The sequence below is a fragment of the Lontra canadensis genome, unplaced genomic scaffold (genome assembly GCF_010015895.1).
Source record: "Lontra canadensis isolate GAN:19392208 unplaced genomic scaffold, GSC_riverotter_1.0 scaffold91, whole genome shotgun sequence".
Lineage (NCBI taxonomy): Eukaryota > Metazoa > Chordata > Mammalia > Carnivora > Mustelidae > Lontra > Lontra canadensis.
Window position 1 is genome coordinate 5,816,545 of NW_022631085.1, and position 19,079 is coordinate 5,835,623.

A 19,079-nucleotide genomic window follows, 5' to 3' on the forward strand; every position below is an offset into this window, starting at 1 on the left:
GGAGCTGACTCCCTTCTGCTGTAACTCAGAGTGTGGGGTGTGCCCCTCCCAGCGCTGCTGCCCTCTGCCCGGGCCGCAGCCTCCCTCTTCTCTGCTGGGTTTCCTCCTTGCACCTATGCCCTCCACCGTGACCAGTACCAGTCCCTTCTCTGCCAGGTCCACCTTTGATTTCTCCCATGAGCGTGGCCTTCCAGAGCCGGCAGACAGAATACAGGTTCGTGCTATGCTGCTGGACAGCCTGGGCGAGTCAAATCCAGCCCTGCCTGCTTCCTACCCACGCCGAGAACTTGGGCACTTTACTCAGTTTCTCAAAGCTCCATCTGGGAACGGCACCCTCCTTGAGAAAGTCTGCTGAGCACCACATGAGCTGATCTACCTGAAAGCCCGAGTGCAGGGCCTGGAAACGGGTGTGCACTTGACGCCTGGCTGCCCCAACACAGTGGCTATTGCCAGATGAACCTCCACCTACCAGCATTTCGCTTTCCTTCTCTTTTTCAAAAGCGAACCATCATAGGGCGTCAAGAACAATCTCTCCACCTCCAGTCCTTGGTCCCCGATGCTCTCCAGCCACTACAGGATGGCTTACAGTGTTGACTCTGGGCACCGAGCTGTCGGGGGTCTAGGGGTCAGGTCACTGAACACTCGTGTGGCGTGTGCAGCCTATGTGTGTGCAGGTACACGAGGTGGTTTTAGGGCTCTGAGAGGCATCTAGAGAAAGAATGTTCAGGAACTCCGTCTTCATTGGGATGAATCACAAAAGAGTAATTTGACTACTGGGGTTCTTTGAATAGTCCTATGACATAAAATGCAATGCCTCTTCTTCTGACCTTCTGCTAGGGAAAGAAGTGTGTCAATGCCTCCCCCCACAGGCTTTCATTACTCCAGCCAACATGTGTTTAGAAGCCCTTGGTAAAAACCAACCATTGACTAAATGACAGATCAACCTCACAAAGAACGTTGGAAAGCGCCTGATTACTGCCAACCTGAAGGGTTCCACAAAGGTCTCGGGATAATGAGATGCTAATGACAGTGACAGAGGAAAGATCACTGGCCACTCACTCTGCCATCAGGAAGCAATGAAAAATCAGCCCAGGGTAGTAAATGCCAAAGGAGAACACCTCTGCTGCAGGCTCCCATCTCTCTCAGCTCCTCAACGACAGCCACCCACTCTACTACTGGGAAAGGGGGTCCCAGAGGACCAGACAGGAAGGCTAACAGGAGAGACCCCAACCACCACTCCCTCTGATGTGACAGCTAACAAGAACACCAATGCACGGGGATAGGACAGTCACTTCGCATCACGCCATCATCCTCCCTGCATCACTCAAGTCTGTAGGGAGATGGTGAGACTCTGTCACGATCAAAGAGGGTGGTGGCACGGCCACGACACAGCCTCCAAGGCCCATCTGGCCCACGCACGTCAGCAGCCACAGAGCCACGGCTCTCCCCACCTGCTCTGTTCCAGACCTAGCAGGTCTCCTTTCTGGTCCTTGAACGTGCCAATTCTCCCTGTGCAGGACCTCTGTCCTTGCCATTCCCCGTGCAGAAAGCAGGAACTCAAAAAACACCTGATCATCTGACGCACCTGCCACCCAACCAATGAACTAGGGTGCTTTGTTCCGTGGGTCAAGGGGCGAGTCAGTCTTCTCGAGCCCTCCAGAGCCGGAGTGGCTGATGAGCCCGTCAGCTTCCTACCTGGGGGAACCTACATGTGGATCACTGCCCCTCCCACCCTCCACCCAGGGCTCAGCATGCTCACAGGAGCCCCAGGACATGAGCACCAGCCTCCAAACTACGTGCAGGCCTGACCAAGTCCTTATAACCAAGCACCTGGCCATGGGAGCTCATCAGCTCCGCATTCATTCAGCAAACCTGAGACATCCGTGTCCTAGGGGAACATGAAAACACCTGCACTCGAGGGTTATTTAGCATTTACCATTTGCCAAGAAATGGTAGCTGAGTATACCCAGCCAAAAAGGACACGGTCTCTGCCTTCCAGGGACTAGAGGTCCCAGGGGAGACACACAGGCTGACACAACCCTGAGGGTACACGGCCCATTCCCCTCTCTACGCAGGCTTTCTGAGAACAGAATGTTGATCCAGCACCTGGCACCACCACCAGCCAACTGCGGTCAATGACCCCACTGGGTAAGCCTGTGAGGTTCTGCATGGGGGGTGAGGACAGGCCAGGAGGGGACAGTCCCCCACCCCAGCCCCCGGGTCCTTCCATCCTGGTCTGTCACTCTTCCCCTATCCGCCTATTATGCTAAGACCAAACCCCACCTCATGCCCCTTTGGGCTCCCTTGAGTTAGAATTTAAATCGTTTCTCACCTCCCTTCTTTGGAGGTCACTAGGAACCTAGTGAAACAGACGGCTGAACCAGGAACAAGCGTTGGGGGCTCCTCCACAAAGGGCCCGGCCTCTAAAACCTACCCTGAGGTCAGCTATGTCTCCACGGCAACGGCAGGGATGTTTCTGATTCCACACATCAAGTGCACTGCAGAATATTCACAAAGCACTCAGGTGTAGACACTTACATGCACGTACGTGTACAAACACTCACGACTCGTCATGAATGCCACACCTGTGACCACAACACACACACACACACACACCCCGACGTATGCATATACGTCCTATCGATGAGTTGCCGATCTGAAAACGTAGCTTCACCATGGACTGCGGCAGCGATTAACGATTTCTGATAAAAAAAACCACGTTATCCTATCAAAGAAGTGCCCTTCTCCTTCGTCAAGAATATTTTTATCAAGGAGCTAGCAAATTAGTATGTTGTGTGCTTAAAAGTAACGCAACGCTGTGTGTCAGTTCTACTTCAATACAAACTATTTTGTTAGGTACGAATGAGGAATGTTATCGAATGACTCTTTGGTACCAAGAAGATCTCTATCTGGTGTTCAGCCTTTAATCAATCACGGAGCTGACTTGATCAATTTCCTAACGTTGAGTCATCCCTGAAATCCTAAATTAATCCCTATTTCATGGGGATGGGTCCTTTCATACATAACTCGATTTGACTGGGCAATACCTTGCTAGAATTTTTATGCTCTGATGCACGAGTGAGACTGGCCCACGGTTTCTTTTCTAGGCTCTTTGGCAGTTTTTGTTCTTTTGAAGTAATGTGCCCTGGAACCAAGATACAGAGACACAGATACACGTAAAGATACAGAGAAGGCTTTGAGGGAGGTACAAAGAGCAACGGGCTGTTTGTACATACCTTGAAAGGCTTTCTAGAAACTGCTATGAAACCACTCAGGTTTGCTACCTCCCAGGGCACCACCTTTATTTTTATAACTTCCTTCCTGTTTCTGGATGCTCTCCAGGTAAGTAGGCTACACCCTCAATTAATTTTGATAAATAAACACTGTCCTGGGAAATAGCCCATGTCACCCATATTTGGACTTTCATCAGCATCAAAGTTGTTTGTGACAGTCTCTCCCACTTTTCATCTCCAAATCCAAGAGTGCGTTTGTTTTCCTCTGTTTAACATGACATGTTTGTGTTTTCTCTATTCCCCTGCCATAGGCACTGAAAGTGTCTAATTTAAGATTTTTCTGAAGAAACAGCTCTTAGTTTTCTTCATCAAGTTTAATGTTTCTACCTCGTTGTGTTTTGTCTCGTTGGCAGTGCGAGGGGACTAGTGTCTGATTCTACTGCTAACATCCGCGGAAAAGGCTGCACCTGTTCCCACAATGTCCCCAAGGCAGCCGACCCTGGGAGCAAACGCACACGGGCCAGCGCCGGCCTTACCTCGATGAGCTTTCTCTCGTAGGAGCTCGCCAGCTCCTCCGCCACTTCGCCTGGCTTCTGCTCGGTGACTGTAACTTCTCCATCAACGCTCCAAAGATTTGGCACAACTTTAGGGAAATAAAGAAACCCTGTAAATATTTTAGCAGTCATTGGAAGTTATTCTCCCAGTAAAAAAAAAAATTTTTCTTCTTGCCAAATGGCTTCTCCAATGAGAAAGCTCTTTTTAGGGCAGGGGGGAGAGTGGGGGGTGTGAGCCCAGCGATCACGGCTACTAATGACTTCAATTCTGTGGCATTTTCACCCGAGTACAATGAAGTGAATAATAAACTGTATTTACAAATGGAAGAACGGTCACAGAGACAGATGCACGTGAGTCTGGGGAATAATCTTGTTACTACTTCCCATTCCAGAGCAAAACAGACAACGCATTAACAGAAGAGCCTACGCTTCCATCTTTTGCAGTGGTTCAATTTCTTTCTCTCTAACGAGAAAGTTCCCCAGTGCAGCATCGTCTGTCCACAGCAGACGTCAATGGCAGAGGGGGTCAGAATACGGGTAGAGTCGCTAAGAACTGCCATTTATAAACCATACTTTGAGCGGAAGCTAGGCAGCTTCGGGAGAAACTCTAAAATCAATGCAAAATGACAACACAAGGACATCCTAACAAGAGACTGGCTCCCAGATCAATGTGGGAATTATTAGCACAGTAGACACCAGTGGGTGGTTGTTCCTCCTTTCAGGGACACATCCACAAATGCTCACTTCGTGGGGAAGAGCAGGAAGTTAGGACCGGGAATGAGCAGGCGAATTCCAAGAAAATCAGGGGAACAAGGGCAGGAAGGAAGTCCTCCAGTGGCATGTATCAGGAAGAGGGATTAACCCCCAGTCCAAAAACAAGCATCAACTAAGCAGATTCCATTCCCTGTGTGTTCCAGGAGAGCAAAGTCCCGGATGCCCCCCAGAGCATGAGCAGATGGTCATGAAGGCCGGCCCTCCCACAACAGGGATTTGAGAGCCTGGGGAGAACGGGCAAGTGGGCCAAGGCTGAGCAGAAGTGGGGGTCCTGCAGCTCTGCCGTCAGCTCCCTCCGCTAAACCTCCATCAGGTCACAATGAGCTCGAACCCCAAAAGCAGCACAGCCCTGAATGACAATATCCAACATGCTGGAACCAACCTGAAGACGCTCCCATCCCAGGAGTCCCGACGGCTGCAGGCACGGCTGCGGACTGTGACCCAGGAACCCTCCACAACCCAAAATAGGTATGAAGAGAAAATTTCAAGGGCTTCCCATCAGAGCTGAGAGACTGGATACATTAATTTACCTTCACATTCTCTCAGAGTCCCATTAAAATACCCATTTTTAAAATTCTCGTAGCATCACCCTTGAGAAAAACGAGAATGAGAGAGGAAACGAGACAACAAAATTCTAGAAGCTGAGAAGCAGGCGGGTCACTGGTAAAAGGCGCGTGACAGGCCTGCAAAACCTTCCTTCTTGGCTCCAGTGGGGCCGCAGCAACATTCAGCCTGATTAACGTGCGACAACTTGCAAACGGCAGATAAACGGCTAATGCGAGACACTTCTAGATGTGGAGATACACATGGAGCTCAAAGTGAAGAGATACAAAGTCTGTCTAAGAAGCAAACTGCAGGAAACAAGGGGTTTATTCTCCGGAGAAAGTAAACCTGTAGCACCGGACTGAGCTGAAGGTTTGGGTACCCGACGGGAAACAGAGGAAACAAGCCTGCTGAGCTTGCGTGCTTCGTCAATGCCCAGAGCAGCCGTCCGTCAGCACACACCTACCTCTAAGCAGGGAGTGAAAAACGTGGTCCTGGGAACGGAAGAGGCTGAAGAAAAAGGCCCAAAGGGACCCATGGAGGCTCTCCAGTGAAATGGTGGAGCCGGCTCGCCCCACCAGGAGCTGAGCACCGCTTTCCATCTGCTTCTTAGCGTCCCACGCCTACCTCTGAGTGGCTGGCAGGAAAGCACCTCACAGCTGCGATGAGCTCTTAAGGTGGAAAACGGGGACCGGAATCAACAGATAGAGGAAAACAAGTGCTAAGAAAAAGACCCAAGTTAAGGAAAAAGAACACTTGAAAAGCAAACTATCGGTAATAATCCCAGAGCGAGAAGATGGTATAGTTGAAAAAGGTACAGAGAGGTATTTAAAAAGAAAAAAAGGACACACAGAGGGGGTGAAGAAAAAAAAACTTCTGCAAAGCAAAACTGTGATAGAGGAAATGGAACAACGGATACAAAGGAGAGAAGGTAAGAAAATTTCCAGAAAAGAGAGCTAAAGGATACCAAGACAAAAAACAAAGAAGGTAAATGGAGAGTTATCATTTCAGAAGAACCCAAGAAATGGGGGAGGCGGGGAGTTAACAGACAAGGAAATCAGAAACTTAATTCAAGAAAATACCCCAGGACTGAGAGGCGAGTGGAGACAGAGGAGCTCGCTGAGCGCACGGCGCAGTGGGGGAGCCACGCTCAGGCCTCGCAGGGGAGTGTTGGAACATGAGTGACAGGGGGCACATGGAGGAGCCCTTTCACAAAGGACAACCAGAAAGGACACGGGGTCTCTGAACACCACCGCCATATGCTAGAAAGCAACAAAGGGATCCTGTCAACGTCAGGAGGGGAAGTATTTCCGACCTCGAATTCTGTACCAAGCCAAGCCCGGTGGCTAAGAAGGTGAAAACATCCTCAGACGTGCAAACTTTCCAAAATCTTCACCTGCCCCCCAAACAAAACAGAAGAAATCTAAGAAAAAACAGATGTTCTAGGAAATAGAGGATACAACACGAAAGTGAGAAGATTGCTAATAACAACCAAAAAGTGGACACAACCCACACGGCCATCACAGATGACGGGCAGGTCAGCACGCTGCGGTCTGTCCCTACCATGGACTAGAACTCGGCCATAAGAGGACCGAAGCACGGCGCCCTACCACAACGCAGCTGCGCCTGGAAAGCATCCTTGGAAGGGGAAGATGCCACAACAGCCGCAAGAGGCCACAGACAGCAGGACCCCATTCGTGTGCAATGTCAAGAACACGTATTGGTTTCCAGGAACTGGGAAGGGGGAGAGATGGGGCGTTCATGGGGATAAGGCTGCTCTTTGGGGTGACAGAACACACTGGATTCGGAGAGAGGTGGGGTGTGGCACACCTTGTGCAGATCGTGCACTCCAGGGCCCATGAACTTTCTCTAAATAAAGGAGCAGCAGTGGGAGCCACGAACCAGAGGAACCAGCCTGTGGAGCAGCCAGACCTCGTCCAGCCACAGTGGTCCTAGGACTGCAGGAGAGATTGTCTCAGGATCGAACGGACAGGTGTCCTGTTTTTAACAGAGATTTCCAGAAGAGAGCACCTGCATTTGGGTTACTAATGAGTTCATACAGCATGAACCAACATGTTTTTTTCAAATATTAACTCAAAAGAAATTTAAAAGTTGTGTGAAAATAGTGATCACACACCTCCCAGCTCAGCTGGAGGGCATTTTCCGAGTCCGAGCAATGTATTCATGGCCCAGGAATCAAACCAAAAAGAGGGTGTGCCTGTGCTGGGGGTTGGAGGGACAGAAGAGCGATCCCTCACGTTCCACGGCGAGAAATCAATGGAGAACACGTCCAGCTGAGCAAAGAACAAGCAGCAGCAGACAATACTGTTCAGAGCATCAAGAGAGCTCCCAGAACCACCTATTCCAAGGCTGGAAGCAGCTGCTTGCGGGGAGAGGGACACGGCAGAGGTGTGGTGGCTAGGAGCGTCGGGTCTTCCATGGCAAGGCTACGTGCCAGCGCTGGATTTCAACAACAGAACACCGCATTGGATTCTAAGTAAGAAAACAGAATCTGACAGGAGGCTGCACTTAGAAAAGTGCGGCCGGATGGCAGCAGTGCCTGCCATGGCAGGGCGGACACCCCAGCACGAAGCCGTGTGAGGCTGACTCACGAAGCCCGGCGCTAGGACACATCTAAGGCATGACAGATGTGTGCAAAGCAGGGCCTGCCGGCCGGTGCGCTCCCAATCACCTGATCTGTGCCTGAGCGAGGCTGCCTTCCTCCACCAGGAGATCCTGCTGATCGGCAAGACACGGCCATCTAACCTGCTTCACGTCTGCACCGCTCACAGTCTGAAACCCAGCCACGGGCCCTCGCCCCTCAGATAGCAGGCCCTCTGGAGGCACATCTAAGAGCAGGCCAGTGTCCCGCGCCGAAGGAGGCAGATGCGTGAGGAAGCTTTTTAAACCTTCAAGACGAGGGAACAGACCCCAGACGGTCATGAATTTATAAACGGTCTCTTAGAAACTAACCAGCCGACCTTCGCCCCCAACTATGTGACCTCCTGTTGTCCGGGTTCAGTTTGCACAGCTTTAACAAGCAGGCCAGAAACTTCCATCCCATGTATAAAATGCTAAGTAACGAACCCCAGCTGTACCAGGCTTTCCCCCCCGCGGAAGGCAGCCTCTCAGACGGCTCCCAGTGATCCCTCCCTCCTGGTCTCCACCTGTGAGCACGGGCTGGACTCCCTCACCGCAAATGAGTCGTCACATCTAAGATCAAGTTTATAAGCCTCTGTCTTGGTGCCCGCAGCCGCTCTATGAGCAAAGCCAGTTGCCATCTCAGAAGCAGCCTTATGGTGAAACCCACGATGTATCCACCCGCAGTCTGGGGTCTGCCGGCAGCCCCCCAAGTGGTCACGGACCCTCCCCCATCAAGCCTTGAGAGCATAACCACAGTTCTGGCGGGGACTCAGAGTCAGAGCACGCAGTTGAGCCCCCCGGGGTTCCTCCCCTCACCAGTGGAAGTCAGTCCGTGTTTGTGGTTTCAAGCAGCTGAATTTGGGGGTCATTTGTTACACGGCAGAAGATTAACAACACAGTACCTTTAATCATTCAACGGGTACTTCCCAGAGAGCACTGTGGGTGGGACCCTGACTCAGGCCCTGGAGTTGCAAGGATGACAGAACAGTTCCGCACGGATGGCGCTTAAGAAAAGGACAACACAGAGCTGCACTTGGCCGAACTATCTCCATGGCGTAAGGGTTATTAGGAAACTGAAAGGAGCCATTTAATTGGTCAGACACCTTCCACCTCTCCACTGGCAAGGCGAGCACATGGTGAGGCAGGAGAGGCCAGTCATGTCATGAGTTGAAATGTTACGAGCACCGCGTCTCAACTGCTCATTTTTCAGCCAGGAAGACTTCACCTGCCGTGGGAACAGTGGAACATCTGAGTGTTCGAGGAAGGCAACGCAGTCAAAGCCCAAGTGACATCCAGTTGTTTGAGAGCCAAAAATAGCACGCTACACCCCCATCCCACACTTTGTGCACATCCCCCAACCAACCCCTCCGCGGGGCGAGGATCAGCTGTGGTTGAATGCGGAAAGTCCAGTCTCCACAGCCAACACAAACACTTGTGATGGATCCAGCTGAAGGCGGTGATGGGGGTTTTAAAGACGCATGTCTCCTGTGAGGGATCTACTGGTCTGAAATGCAGAGAACGCCGACTTACTCACCCAAGAGGGAAACGAGGTTCCGTATTCCTTTCAGCTACAGCTGCTCCTGAGTTCAAGAACGCAAGGCTTGAAAACCGGTCGGCAGGGCAGCATTCGGCCTACAGTCCCATTGCTGACATTTCCGGCCCATGATCGGTTACCAGCCGGCATCCGCACCTCTACAGCCTGCCCTGGTCAAGGCCCACGAGGCAAAGGCAGCGGGCAGGACCCAACAAGACAGAAGCTTCCATCTATGGGGCTGGGTATTTCCATTTTGGATAAGGAACTGAAACTGTACTGAAAAAGCCCAAGTGCAGAGAGAGGCCCAAACGTGAAAGGAAGAGCCACGTTTAACGTGCTGGACAAAACCTGAGAGCGGCATCCACGGACAGCAGGAGCTCACAGAGACTCAACGGCGACAGCCCTGCAGGGGACCCAGCACGGGAGAAGTCACCATGAATCTTCAAAGGCACCATCTCACTGCGGCCTCCATCCACGACTCCGTCTGGCTGTCTCAAGCCTGGGCCGGAGGGGAAGAGGTCTATGGCCTTTGTGTAGCTTAGACTCCAAATGGGAAAATTTGGCCCAACCAGGAGGCCTTCTCTTTTTAAATCCAAACAGACACCGAAACTGTGTTTGGTGGGAGCACAGAAACACTTACTTTCAATCAGAACTATTTCTCATGTTCCAGAAAAGCTGTGGGTTTGTCAGCTGCGTTAGCAGGTCATTTAAACTTAGCGAGCATGACACAGTTTTTCACCTCCCTGCAGCCTGCCATTTCTGTTCGGGGTGTCTGAGGTAAGTCATCTGAAAGCAGCAGACACTGTGCTGGTCTCACAGGCAGGCACCAGAGAACACATGGGGTTTTCTGCCTAAATTAGTTTAAGCAAAAGTTCAAAGACCATGGAGAGCAGCATGGCAAACAGTATGATAAGGTTACTGTTTTGCTTTCAATTTCAACAAGCTTAGCACGACCCCAGATGCAAACAGTGTGAGAGAGATGCCAGTGGCTAAAGAAGATAAAGACCCACTCTGAGTTCTGAGATGGCTCCCCTGAACGTCCTGACGGACACAAGGCTGTGTGCCAGGTCCTGGAACAGCAGCCCCGGTCTGGCGGGAGGGGAGATCTGGGACACCCAAAGGTTCTAAAGAAGAAAGGTCCCTCCTGGGTGCAGTGACAATGAGCCCTACCAGACAGCAGGGGTCCACAGTTGTCCAAGCCAAGGAAACTCTCTTCATAATAACAGCGTCCAGAATGTTCCATGTGCCGGCTGTGGCAAGGGGAGAGCATGCTCAAGAAGGCAGCGTGGGCTCTGCAATCAGACCCAGTGCCAAGTCTGGCTGCATCGCTCCCCCGTGAGTGACCTTGAACGGGTCTTGTATTTATTCACGCGACAGCTAGCAACTGAATATTTGTTCTACACCAGCCACTAGGCACCACAGAGAGGGGTGTACTAAGCAGAGAAACCATGAATGCCAACATGAAGTTCACCCTTGAGTGGAGCCTCAGAAAATAAAGAAGTAACTATCTAATCGAGCAGGCTGTGAGAAGTGCTAACAGGGGCGGTGAAAACATGAGTACTGAGGGTGCATGAGTGCTAATTCATGCAAGGAAAGGTTCACGAAGGAGATGTCATCTGAGCCGAGACCAAAATAAAGTGGCGGTGAGAGCCATGCAAGCCCTGAAGGACTGCATTCCTGGGAGGAGCAAGTACAAAGGCCCTGGGGTGCCCCGGAAACAGCAAGGAAGCACCGAGGCTGAAGGACAATGGATACAAGAGAAAAGAGGGAGTGAGGCCCACCGAGAACGTGGCAGGGGGTGGGAGGCTACGATATTTTATTCTGAGCAAAACAGGAAGCCCCTGAAAGGTTCAGAACAAAAGGCAGCATGACCAGACCTTTTCTGAAAAATCATTCTACCAGCCACACGAAGGTGGTATAAGCAGGGAAGCGGAGAGGGCAGGTGTAGTGGCTGGGGGGTAGGGGGCAGGGCTCAGGTCTCCCTTCACCGAAGAACTTTCCGTTCTTTGCAAGGAGTGCAGTTAGCAGACAACCTCCAGCTAGAGCACTCCCCATTTGTGTAAAAGATGCTAATGTATTTGATGTGGGATTAGGGTGAAGACAGGAGTCACACTAACGCCAATAATTTTGGTCTCGGGAACCTCAAAGAGCACAGCTACCATTGTACTGAGCTGGGGAAGGGGCGGTGTGACAGGGAGGAGGGAGTGAGTCTGGTTTTCAGACAAGTGAGGTTTGACACAACCGTCTGAGGAAAAGCAGCCAGAACACAGTAGCATGGGAGCCTGGAGTTCCAGGGAGAGGGGAGTTGGGGATATCAAGTTAGCAGTCACTGGGGCAGCGATGATGAAACCGCAGGACTGGGTGAGATCACCCATCCTTTGGAAGCAGAGACTCCTCCGGTTGTAAAATAGTAACAGGCCAACCTCCTGTTGGCCTCCACAAGCTGTGGGATGAGCCACCCGACGCAGGCGAACACGCGGCGCGGCGCGGCCTGAAGTAAGATGCTGGACGGGGGGCACTCACCAGCTAAGCGCGGTGCTTACCAGCCTGCACGCAGCTCAAGCTCCACTACGGTATTTCCTGTCCTCACAATACACATGTGAGGGACAGAGTGACAGCCCCCAAAACTGACTTCCCAGGGGGTTTCGTGAGTTGCTCAAGGGCAGACAGCTATCAAGGGACAGAATCAGAACAACGCCCGCCCCTGTCAGCGTCAGCGGCTGAGTAATGGAGAATCCCTCACTTCCCTGCTCAGATCTTGGTCCGGCAGGAATTCAGGGGGTCCAAAAGCTAAGGAGAACTCAGGCCAGATGGTGGCGGCGGCGGCGGGGAGGGGGGCGGGGAGTGAGTGTTGGGAGGGGGCAGTGCTCCTCTCCCTGCCCCAGGGCTGTGACACAGACAGGAGACAGGGGCACTGCCACCAGCCTACTCCAGCGTCACCACACTGGTACCTCCTGGGCAGCAAGCTTCTGGAATCTCTCAGGGAGCTTCCATGGTGGGCTGGCTCCCATCGGCACTCAACATGTTATGGTTTTCAGCGATGGGGCAACCGAGGACCACAGCTGCTATTCAGCTATTTTCACTCTTGGGGGGAGAAAGTCCCCAAAAGCTTAAAAAACAAAAACCCTTTATCTAATATAGAATCTCTAACGAGATTCTGGGACACAGTCCCTGGGGAAGAAGGTGGCATCAGACAGACGGGTGATGGTGCACTGAGAAGGAATGGCTGCTCCGTTCGGGAGCAAGGGGCCGGCTCTACAGTGCGGTCACAGTCACAGGCTGCAGCATGGAACACCTGTGGGGCAACCATCAGGAACCGAACGGGCTCCTGAGAACTGAGCCCTAATGACACTCCGCCTCCCAGAGAAGGGAGAGCCATTTAAGGCTCAAAACACCACTGCACCAAATTCCATTTCAGAGAGGAGAAAAGAGAGGTTTGGGTGGGTTTCTTTCTTGCGTTTGTTTTTTTTTTTTTTTTTTTAAACACTGTAAATGATGGACCCGATTATACAGACCAAAGTCTCCCTGGTGTCAAGTTCCCACACCGTTCCCCACTCACTACCTGTCTCCCTGCCCACCAGGGCCACCTCACTGACACGGCACCAATTCCCACGGATGCCAGAATTCCAAGACTCTGTGCCAAAACACGCAAGGAGACCTACTATCTTACATGCAACCACACCCCCCAGACACTGCTGGTTGCCTGATGGTATAAGAAGAATACTGTAAATTTCCAGCTCTCCAGAAACTTGAAAACAAATTCTTCAAACACTTGATAAAAACCCACCCACCTTACAGACAGGATTCGCTGGTTAAAAAAAAGAAAGAAAGAAAGAAAGAAAGAAAGAAAGAAAGAAAGAAAGAAAGAGAGAGAAAGAGGCAAGGGGCTTGTGTGGTGATACTTAAGCCAAGAGAATGTTACTCAAAGAACGGCCTTATATGGGATGGCCATGCCAACGAGATCTATCAAAAGAGGACAGAGTCTTCTGCACCCTCAACATCAGGACCAGGAGCCAAGGGACTGAGAGGGCTATTGTTTCTAGTATCAGACGAGGAATTATGTGTGATCAGAAGAGTGGGCAGACACACAGGGCAGCCCTAGGTTCAAATCTTGGCTCTGCCACCAAGGAGAGCGAGACCTTAGACTTAGGTCTTCATTTCTATAAGTCTCTGTCTCTTCCTCTGTAAAATGGGAAGGGTACCTCCTGCAAAGATTCAACAAGAGAAAAGGCTCAAGTGTTTCATATTCTCACCCCAAGCATTAAAAATAGGGTGCCTTTTCTTTCAAGGCAGAAAGGTCTTCAGCAGAAGCTCCCATCTCGCATAGGTCTTTCCAGAGAAAGAAGCTCACCTTTTCAGAAGCCGCGGCTCTTTTCCGAGAGATCACCTAAATATATATCACACGCACAGGGACAGCTGGGGACGACGGCGGCAGGAACCAGAACTGTCTTCACACCCTTTGCCAAGCACATTTTCACCTGCTCACGTGGTGGAGTCCAGCAGAGGCTCGGACAGAAACATGAGAGTTGTGTTTCCTCCCCTTAAGTGAAAAGCAGTTTGACAGTGGAAACCACTTCTGCGGGAGTGAAACACGCAGCTAGGCAGGCCAGACACAATGAGTTCTCGCCCTGATCTAAGTGGTGTGAGTGCTGGCTCAACAGAGCTTTGGGCCAGACCATCTTCTGTGGAGGTTCATCGAGAGTCAGCTTGTCAGCAATGAGACAAGGTGACATGGAAGGCTCCAGAACCTTTAAAATTGCTCATTTTAAAATGCAAATGTGTTGAGGTTCAAGCATTAACTGAGTCACAGGAATACGTGTGGTTCTGTTTTGGTAGAAGGAACAGCTCGGAAGGACCCCACCGAGGTGCATCTTCGGTTGCCCGAGCAAGGACAAAGGGCACACTCAAGATGTCCACCTTGGAAACCTGGGCTGTAGGGGCAGTAGAGAGCAATCAGTACTTCCATTCTGACTTTAAATCATCTTATTTCAAACAATCACGTGTGACTTCTGCAATTTGTTCTTAAAACAGTATGGCTATGTACCTCAAAGGCAGAAATGGGTTACCTGTAAACCCTGGATTCATGGGGATTGAAACATCCTTGGGTAATCACTGCACAACCCGGTCTTTAGCAGGGACTCCTGGGATTTCCAAAGCCCATGTGGACAATTTCTTTGAACTGCCTCAATCCTAGGACTTAGTGTCGTATCCTAAACCATTCCATCTTGTGCACTTAGGAAAGGAAACACACCAGTACAGCTAAGAGAGACATAACAGAGCAAATGGCCCAGAAGCTGTGGAAAGATACAGCTGGTTTCCGACCCCAATCTGGCCACTTCCTGCAAGGAACTTAGCTGACCGAAGCCCGGCCTTCTGGTCGGTAAACGGGATCATCACATCCACCCTGCAGGGTACCATGGGAGGATCCAAGGAGGCAAGTGAAGCAGCCAGCAGGGCTGCCGAAAGCAGGCTCTGGATGTGGCAAGGGTGTGTGTCTTGTCTGTCCACCTAGACTAGAAGCTCCTTCAAGTTTCCAACTTGTTCCTCTCAACTCACGAAATGTTCGAAGTCAGATGGGGCACAAGTCAGATTCTCAATACTTCCTGCCTGGCTGGCCAACACGTCTTTGAGTCTGAATGTACCAACTTACCAAGACTTTCAGTCAGCCAACATTGGCCACTCTTACTGGAGAAGCCGTCTAACTGACAAGGCACCTTTAGCATGGCTCCTAGGTCTTGTTCCATGTTTTCTCTCTGTTTCTTCAATAACTTTGTTTCCTCAAATTGTAAAAGTAACGCATGTCCATTGCAGGGGGAAAAAATCCATTTCTGTAGTTTCACACCCCTGTGGTAGATGCACTAGACCTCAGCCAATTAAGAAACAGGAACACGGATGGAATAAATCCCAACCCAGCCAGCAGGTCATAGGCTAAGCCACTGTATTTCTAGAAAGTTTATATTCTCTCCAAGGAGTGCAGAAACCCACTCCCACTCTCTACTCATGGACGGCCAACTATGCAAGAAGGAAAGACACAGCAGTAACTTCACAGCAGGTGTAACAGGTAGGGATGCCTACGGAGGGCCCCGCACTATTGTAAGCGCGTCACAAGCACTAACGTATTTCATTCTCCTTCCCCATCTGCAAGCAGGCGAGGCACAGTCTTAACCCCACATCACACCACCCCACAGGAACTGCAGCCCCTCTCCTTGCAACCCCATCACTCTGGCCTGGCAGAGACTGACGGGATTCCTGATTCCAGAGGGAAGGCCTGAGGAAGCTTCAGACACATTAAGGATGCTATTCCCTAAGATGGTTTTTTCCCCTCATGCCAGTGCCCCATACCAGCAGAGACACTCAGAAACCACAAACATTTAAATTCTAGATGTGACCACGGATTTTCTATTTCCCATTTCCTTATAAATTCAAGATACATGAGTACAAGCATGTTGCTTAAAAAAATGCAACCCAAGAGAACTCGTATGTTTACCACAGCCCTATTCACAAGAGCCCAAACATGGAAGCAACCCAAGTGTCCACCGATGGACGAACGGATGAGCAAAATACAGTCTACACATCCAACGTAAGAAGGAAGTTAAGCATAACACTCTACAGCACGGATCACCCTGGTGGACGCTGAGCTTGGGGCAAGAGGTCAGCCACAGTCCAAAAAGACAAATGCTACAGGGGTGTGCTTACATGAGGTGCCTGCAGCAGTCAGACTCACGGAGCCGGAAAGAGGAAAGGTGGTCTCCAGGGACTGGAGGAGGAAGAGTGGGGCATTACAGAGTTCCACTCTGGGAGGATTCAGTCTGGAGAGGCACCGTGGGGGAGGTGACACAATTCAAAGTATTTAATAGCTTCCATTTGTACATTTCAAGATGCTTTAAGGCCAATTTGTTATATTTTACCACAATTAAAAACTTTTAAAAAATTGTTAAAGGAATTAAAGTACTGATACATGTCACTGCAAGGGTAAACCTTGGGAACATTGCACTAAGTGAAAACACCAGAGGCCAGAGTCCACATACAGGACGTTTCTGTTCACAGGTAACCCCGTTTTCCCCAAGTTTCCATTATGCCACTTCGCTTCCACAAAAGATTTAAATTACCACCTGTTTTTGCTAAGTAGAAGAAATCCATAGGTCTTCCCTTAAAAAAAAAAAAAAAAAAAAAAAAAAGCTATTGCTGTACAAATGCAGATCTGCTGTGAATGCCAACGAGCACGACACAAACTTCTAGGAGGCAGGGTGAGCTCTGCACCTGACACCGCTTCCGCTTACAGAAAGCTCCCCAGAGCTTCCTGTTTTCTGATATTGGTGGCGGGGGGCAGGTGGGTAGCGGGTATATTTGATGTCCAGAACTGGCAAGTCCACAGACCAGAAAGTAGTTCTGTAGCTGCCATGGGTGGGAAGTGGCCGTTAACAGGTGAAGGATTTCTTTTCCGGGCAAAGAACACGCTCGGGAGTTTCAGAGTCGCGATGGTCTCATGTCTTGGTGAATACAGTGCAAGTATGTTGGCCCGTGAGCCAGGCGAACTGTATGTGACATCAATTTTAGGTCAATCAAAAAATTCCAGTGCCCAAGCAGAGGGCACCACGAGGGTCCTGCACCCCCCCCCCCCCCCGCCGATGCCCATTTCCTCACTGTTGTCCCCACACTACACGCCCAGGTACACACATACATACGCACCCCTGCAGGGCTGGGTTTTTATCACCTAAATGGCAGTCGCTGCAGAGCCACCTGTCACCCCACAGCCAACCTAGGTGACCACACCCGCCAGCACAGGCGGACCGGCTTCCTTCCTCCTCACCGCGACACCAGAGGGCACTAAAACCATCGCTTCCACCAGTCTCTTGAACAGACCCCACGTCCAGTAAGGGCACAAACCACAGCCTGGTGCCTGTCTTTGGGCACGTGTAGAGATTTTTCTTCGAACTCCTGGGACCAGAGCTGCTGGGTGGAAGAGTAAGCGTGGCTTACACTGTCATACCTAAAAAAGGGTTCTGCACCCCCTTCCCGCTGATTGCCAGAGTGTTCTGTGACCTGGAACTGCCACCTCACTGCCATGGGCCTCAGTATCCGGGGGAGTGAAACTGAGCAGGAGACTCGGTGTCAGTTTCAGCTCTTCCGTTCCTTCTGTAGCCCACAAAATCCAGAGGAAGCATGACAGAAACAGAGGCGGGGGCTGGAGCATATGGCAAACCTGAGCTCACCCCACAGCCACTGCAGCCGGGCACCTGGCCGAGAAAGGCCAAGGCAGGCAAGCCAGAGGACCGAGACGCCACAGAGCTGAAGCATACGTGCTCAGTGAGCCAGGTCCTCGAGCCGCCAGGCTGGCAAGCTGCAGGACAGACCCACATCCCCAAGGTGAGGCACCTAAGGCCGGGCTCTTAGCAGTGACCTATCCAACCCACAGGTAACGCCAGCAGGCACCTCAAGCAGGGTCCAAGGACATTCACACCTGAAGCCGAAGTACAAAGCCGGTCAACAGAAGCCCATAATAACAGAAGATTTAAGGAAGAGAATTTTGTCAAGCAGAGATTTTTTTAAAGCTCACACAATTTATGTTGAAAGCTCAAAATCTGTCTCTGCTCCAAGCACCCACAACAGAACAATGTCAAGGCTGAAACAGGGACGCCCAGAATACAAGCATAAAAGAAAAATCCTTATCCCTAAGACTCAAGGTCATGGCTGATGTTTTGAGAATGGAGGTGAAGGCGGGGGGAGCAGGGGGACATGACTGGTTGGTTGAAAAGAGAAATCCTGCTGAAAGCTCATGTCCCTTATGAATTCTAAAGAATGCCATGAGGTCAAGTCACTATGAAAAGAACAAAGGGGCCACACAGAAAGCCCAGGAAAGGTCTCAACATGGTGGCCACCTCTGAAGGGGACAGAAGAACAAGGAAAATGGATGCTTGTGGGGAAGAGCAAAGGTCCACGTGGGACAGAGACAAATGCAGCAGGGGCAGGAGAGGCTGCTAACCCCCGGAGGGAGGAGGGAGAGGTGCTTGCTCATGGACATTGTTGTGACCTCCCAGGCAGGTCCATTAGACTGGCCCCACTCTAAGGGTGGACCATGGTCCACCCTCCTCTGAATCACCTGGACAGGGATGGGAGGGGAGTGGAAAGCATTAAAACGCAGGGTCCAAGCCCCCATTCCCAGAATTAATTCAACAGGTCTGAGGGGAAGGTTGGAAAGCTGCATTTAATACATATTCAGGGGATTTCAAAGCACACACTAAGTCTGACAACCAATGCCTTAAGCCATGAGAGAATGTCCTATAGACGCTAACTAGGAAACAGGAGAACAAGCACATCCAAGTGCTTACCCTGCGGGGCCACACGTGACCTTCCAAGGCTCGTCCCCATAACCCGGCTCCCCAGGGCTCCATGAAGCTCACCAGGCAGGGGGCCTTCGGTCACAGCTCTCAGCACGGCTGCTGGGGGAGGGAAGCCAGAGCACCACAGCACTCCCCACAGGCAGCTTAATTCAGGCCTGTTCTAGCTGAAGGCATGCAGAAGGAGAGAGGGTGCCATGCCCGCCAGTGACCCCACCAACCCGACCCAAGCTGGGAGGGAGTCCACTCGGCCTCCGCTCAGATGGGGCAGAAGGACCCAAAGGCCCAGCTGTGATCACTCTGTGCTCTGAACAAGTCCTTGGACACCTGGAAGCTGAGTGTGGTTCCTTCCCACGTGAGAAACAGACTTTGACATATCTGGAACAACATGATAATACATGACAAACCAGGAGGCTGTTTCTAAAGGCCCACAGAGACATTCTGCAACCCTGACAACTTC

At 51.1% G+C, this 19,079-nt stretch overlaps 1 protein-coding gene across 2 annotated transcripts in view; it reads right to left on the bottom strand.

The window, feature by feature from the left end:
* Positions 1-19,079, bottom strand: part of SNX29 (sorting nexin 29) — a 473,687-nt gene that overhangs the window by 224,339 nt on the left and 230,269 nt on the right. For both annotated transcript variants that reach the window (XM_032836282.1, XM_032836283.1), the window contains exon 15: positions 3,770-3,876. In XM_032836282.1, coding sequence (XP_032692173.1) covers positions 3,770-3,876 — 107 coding nt within the window. The remainder of the gene's footprint in view (positions 1-3,769; positions 3,877-19,079) is intronic.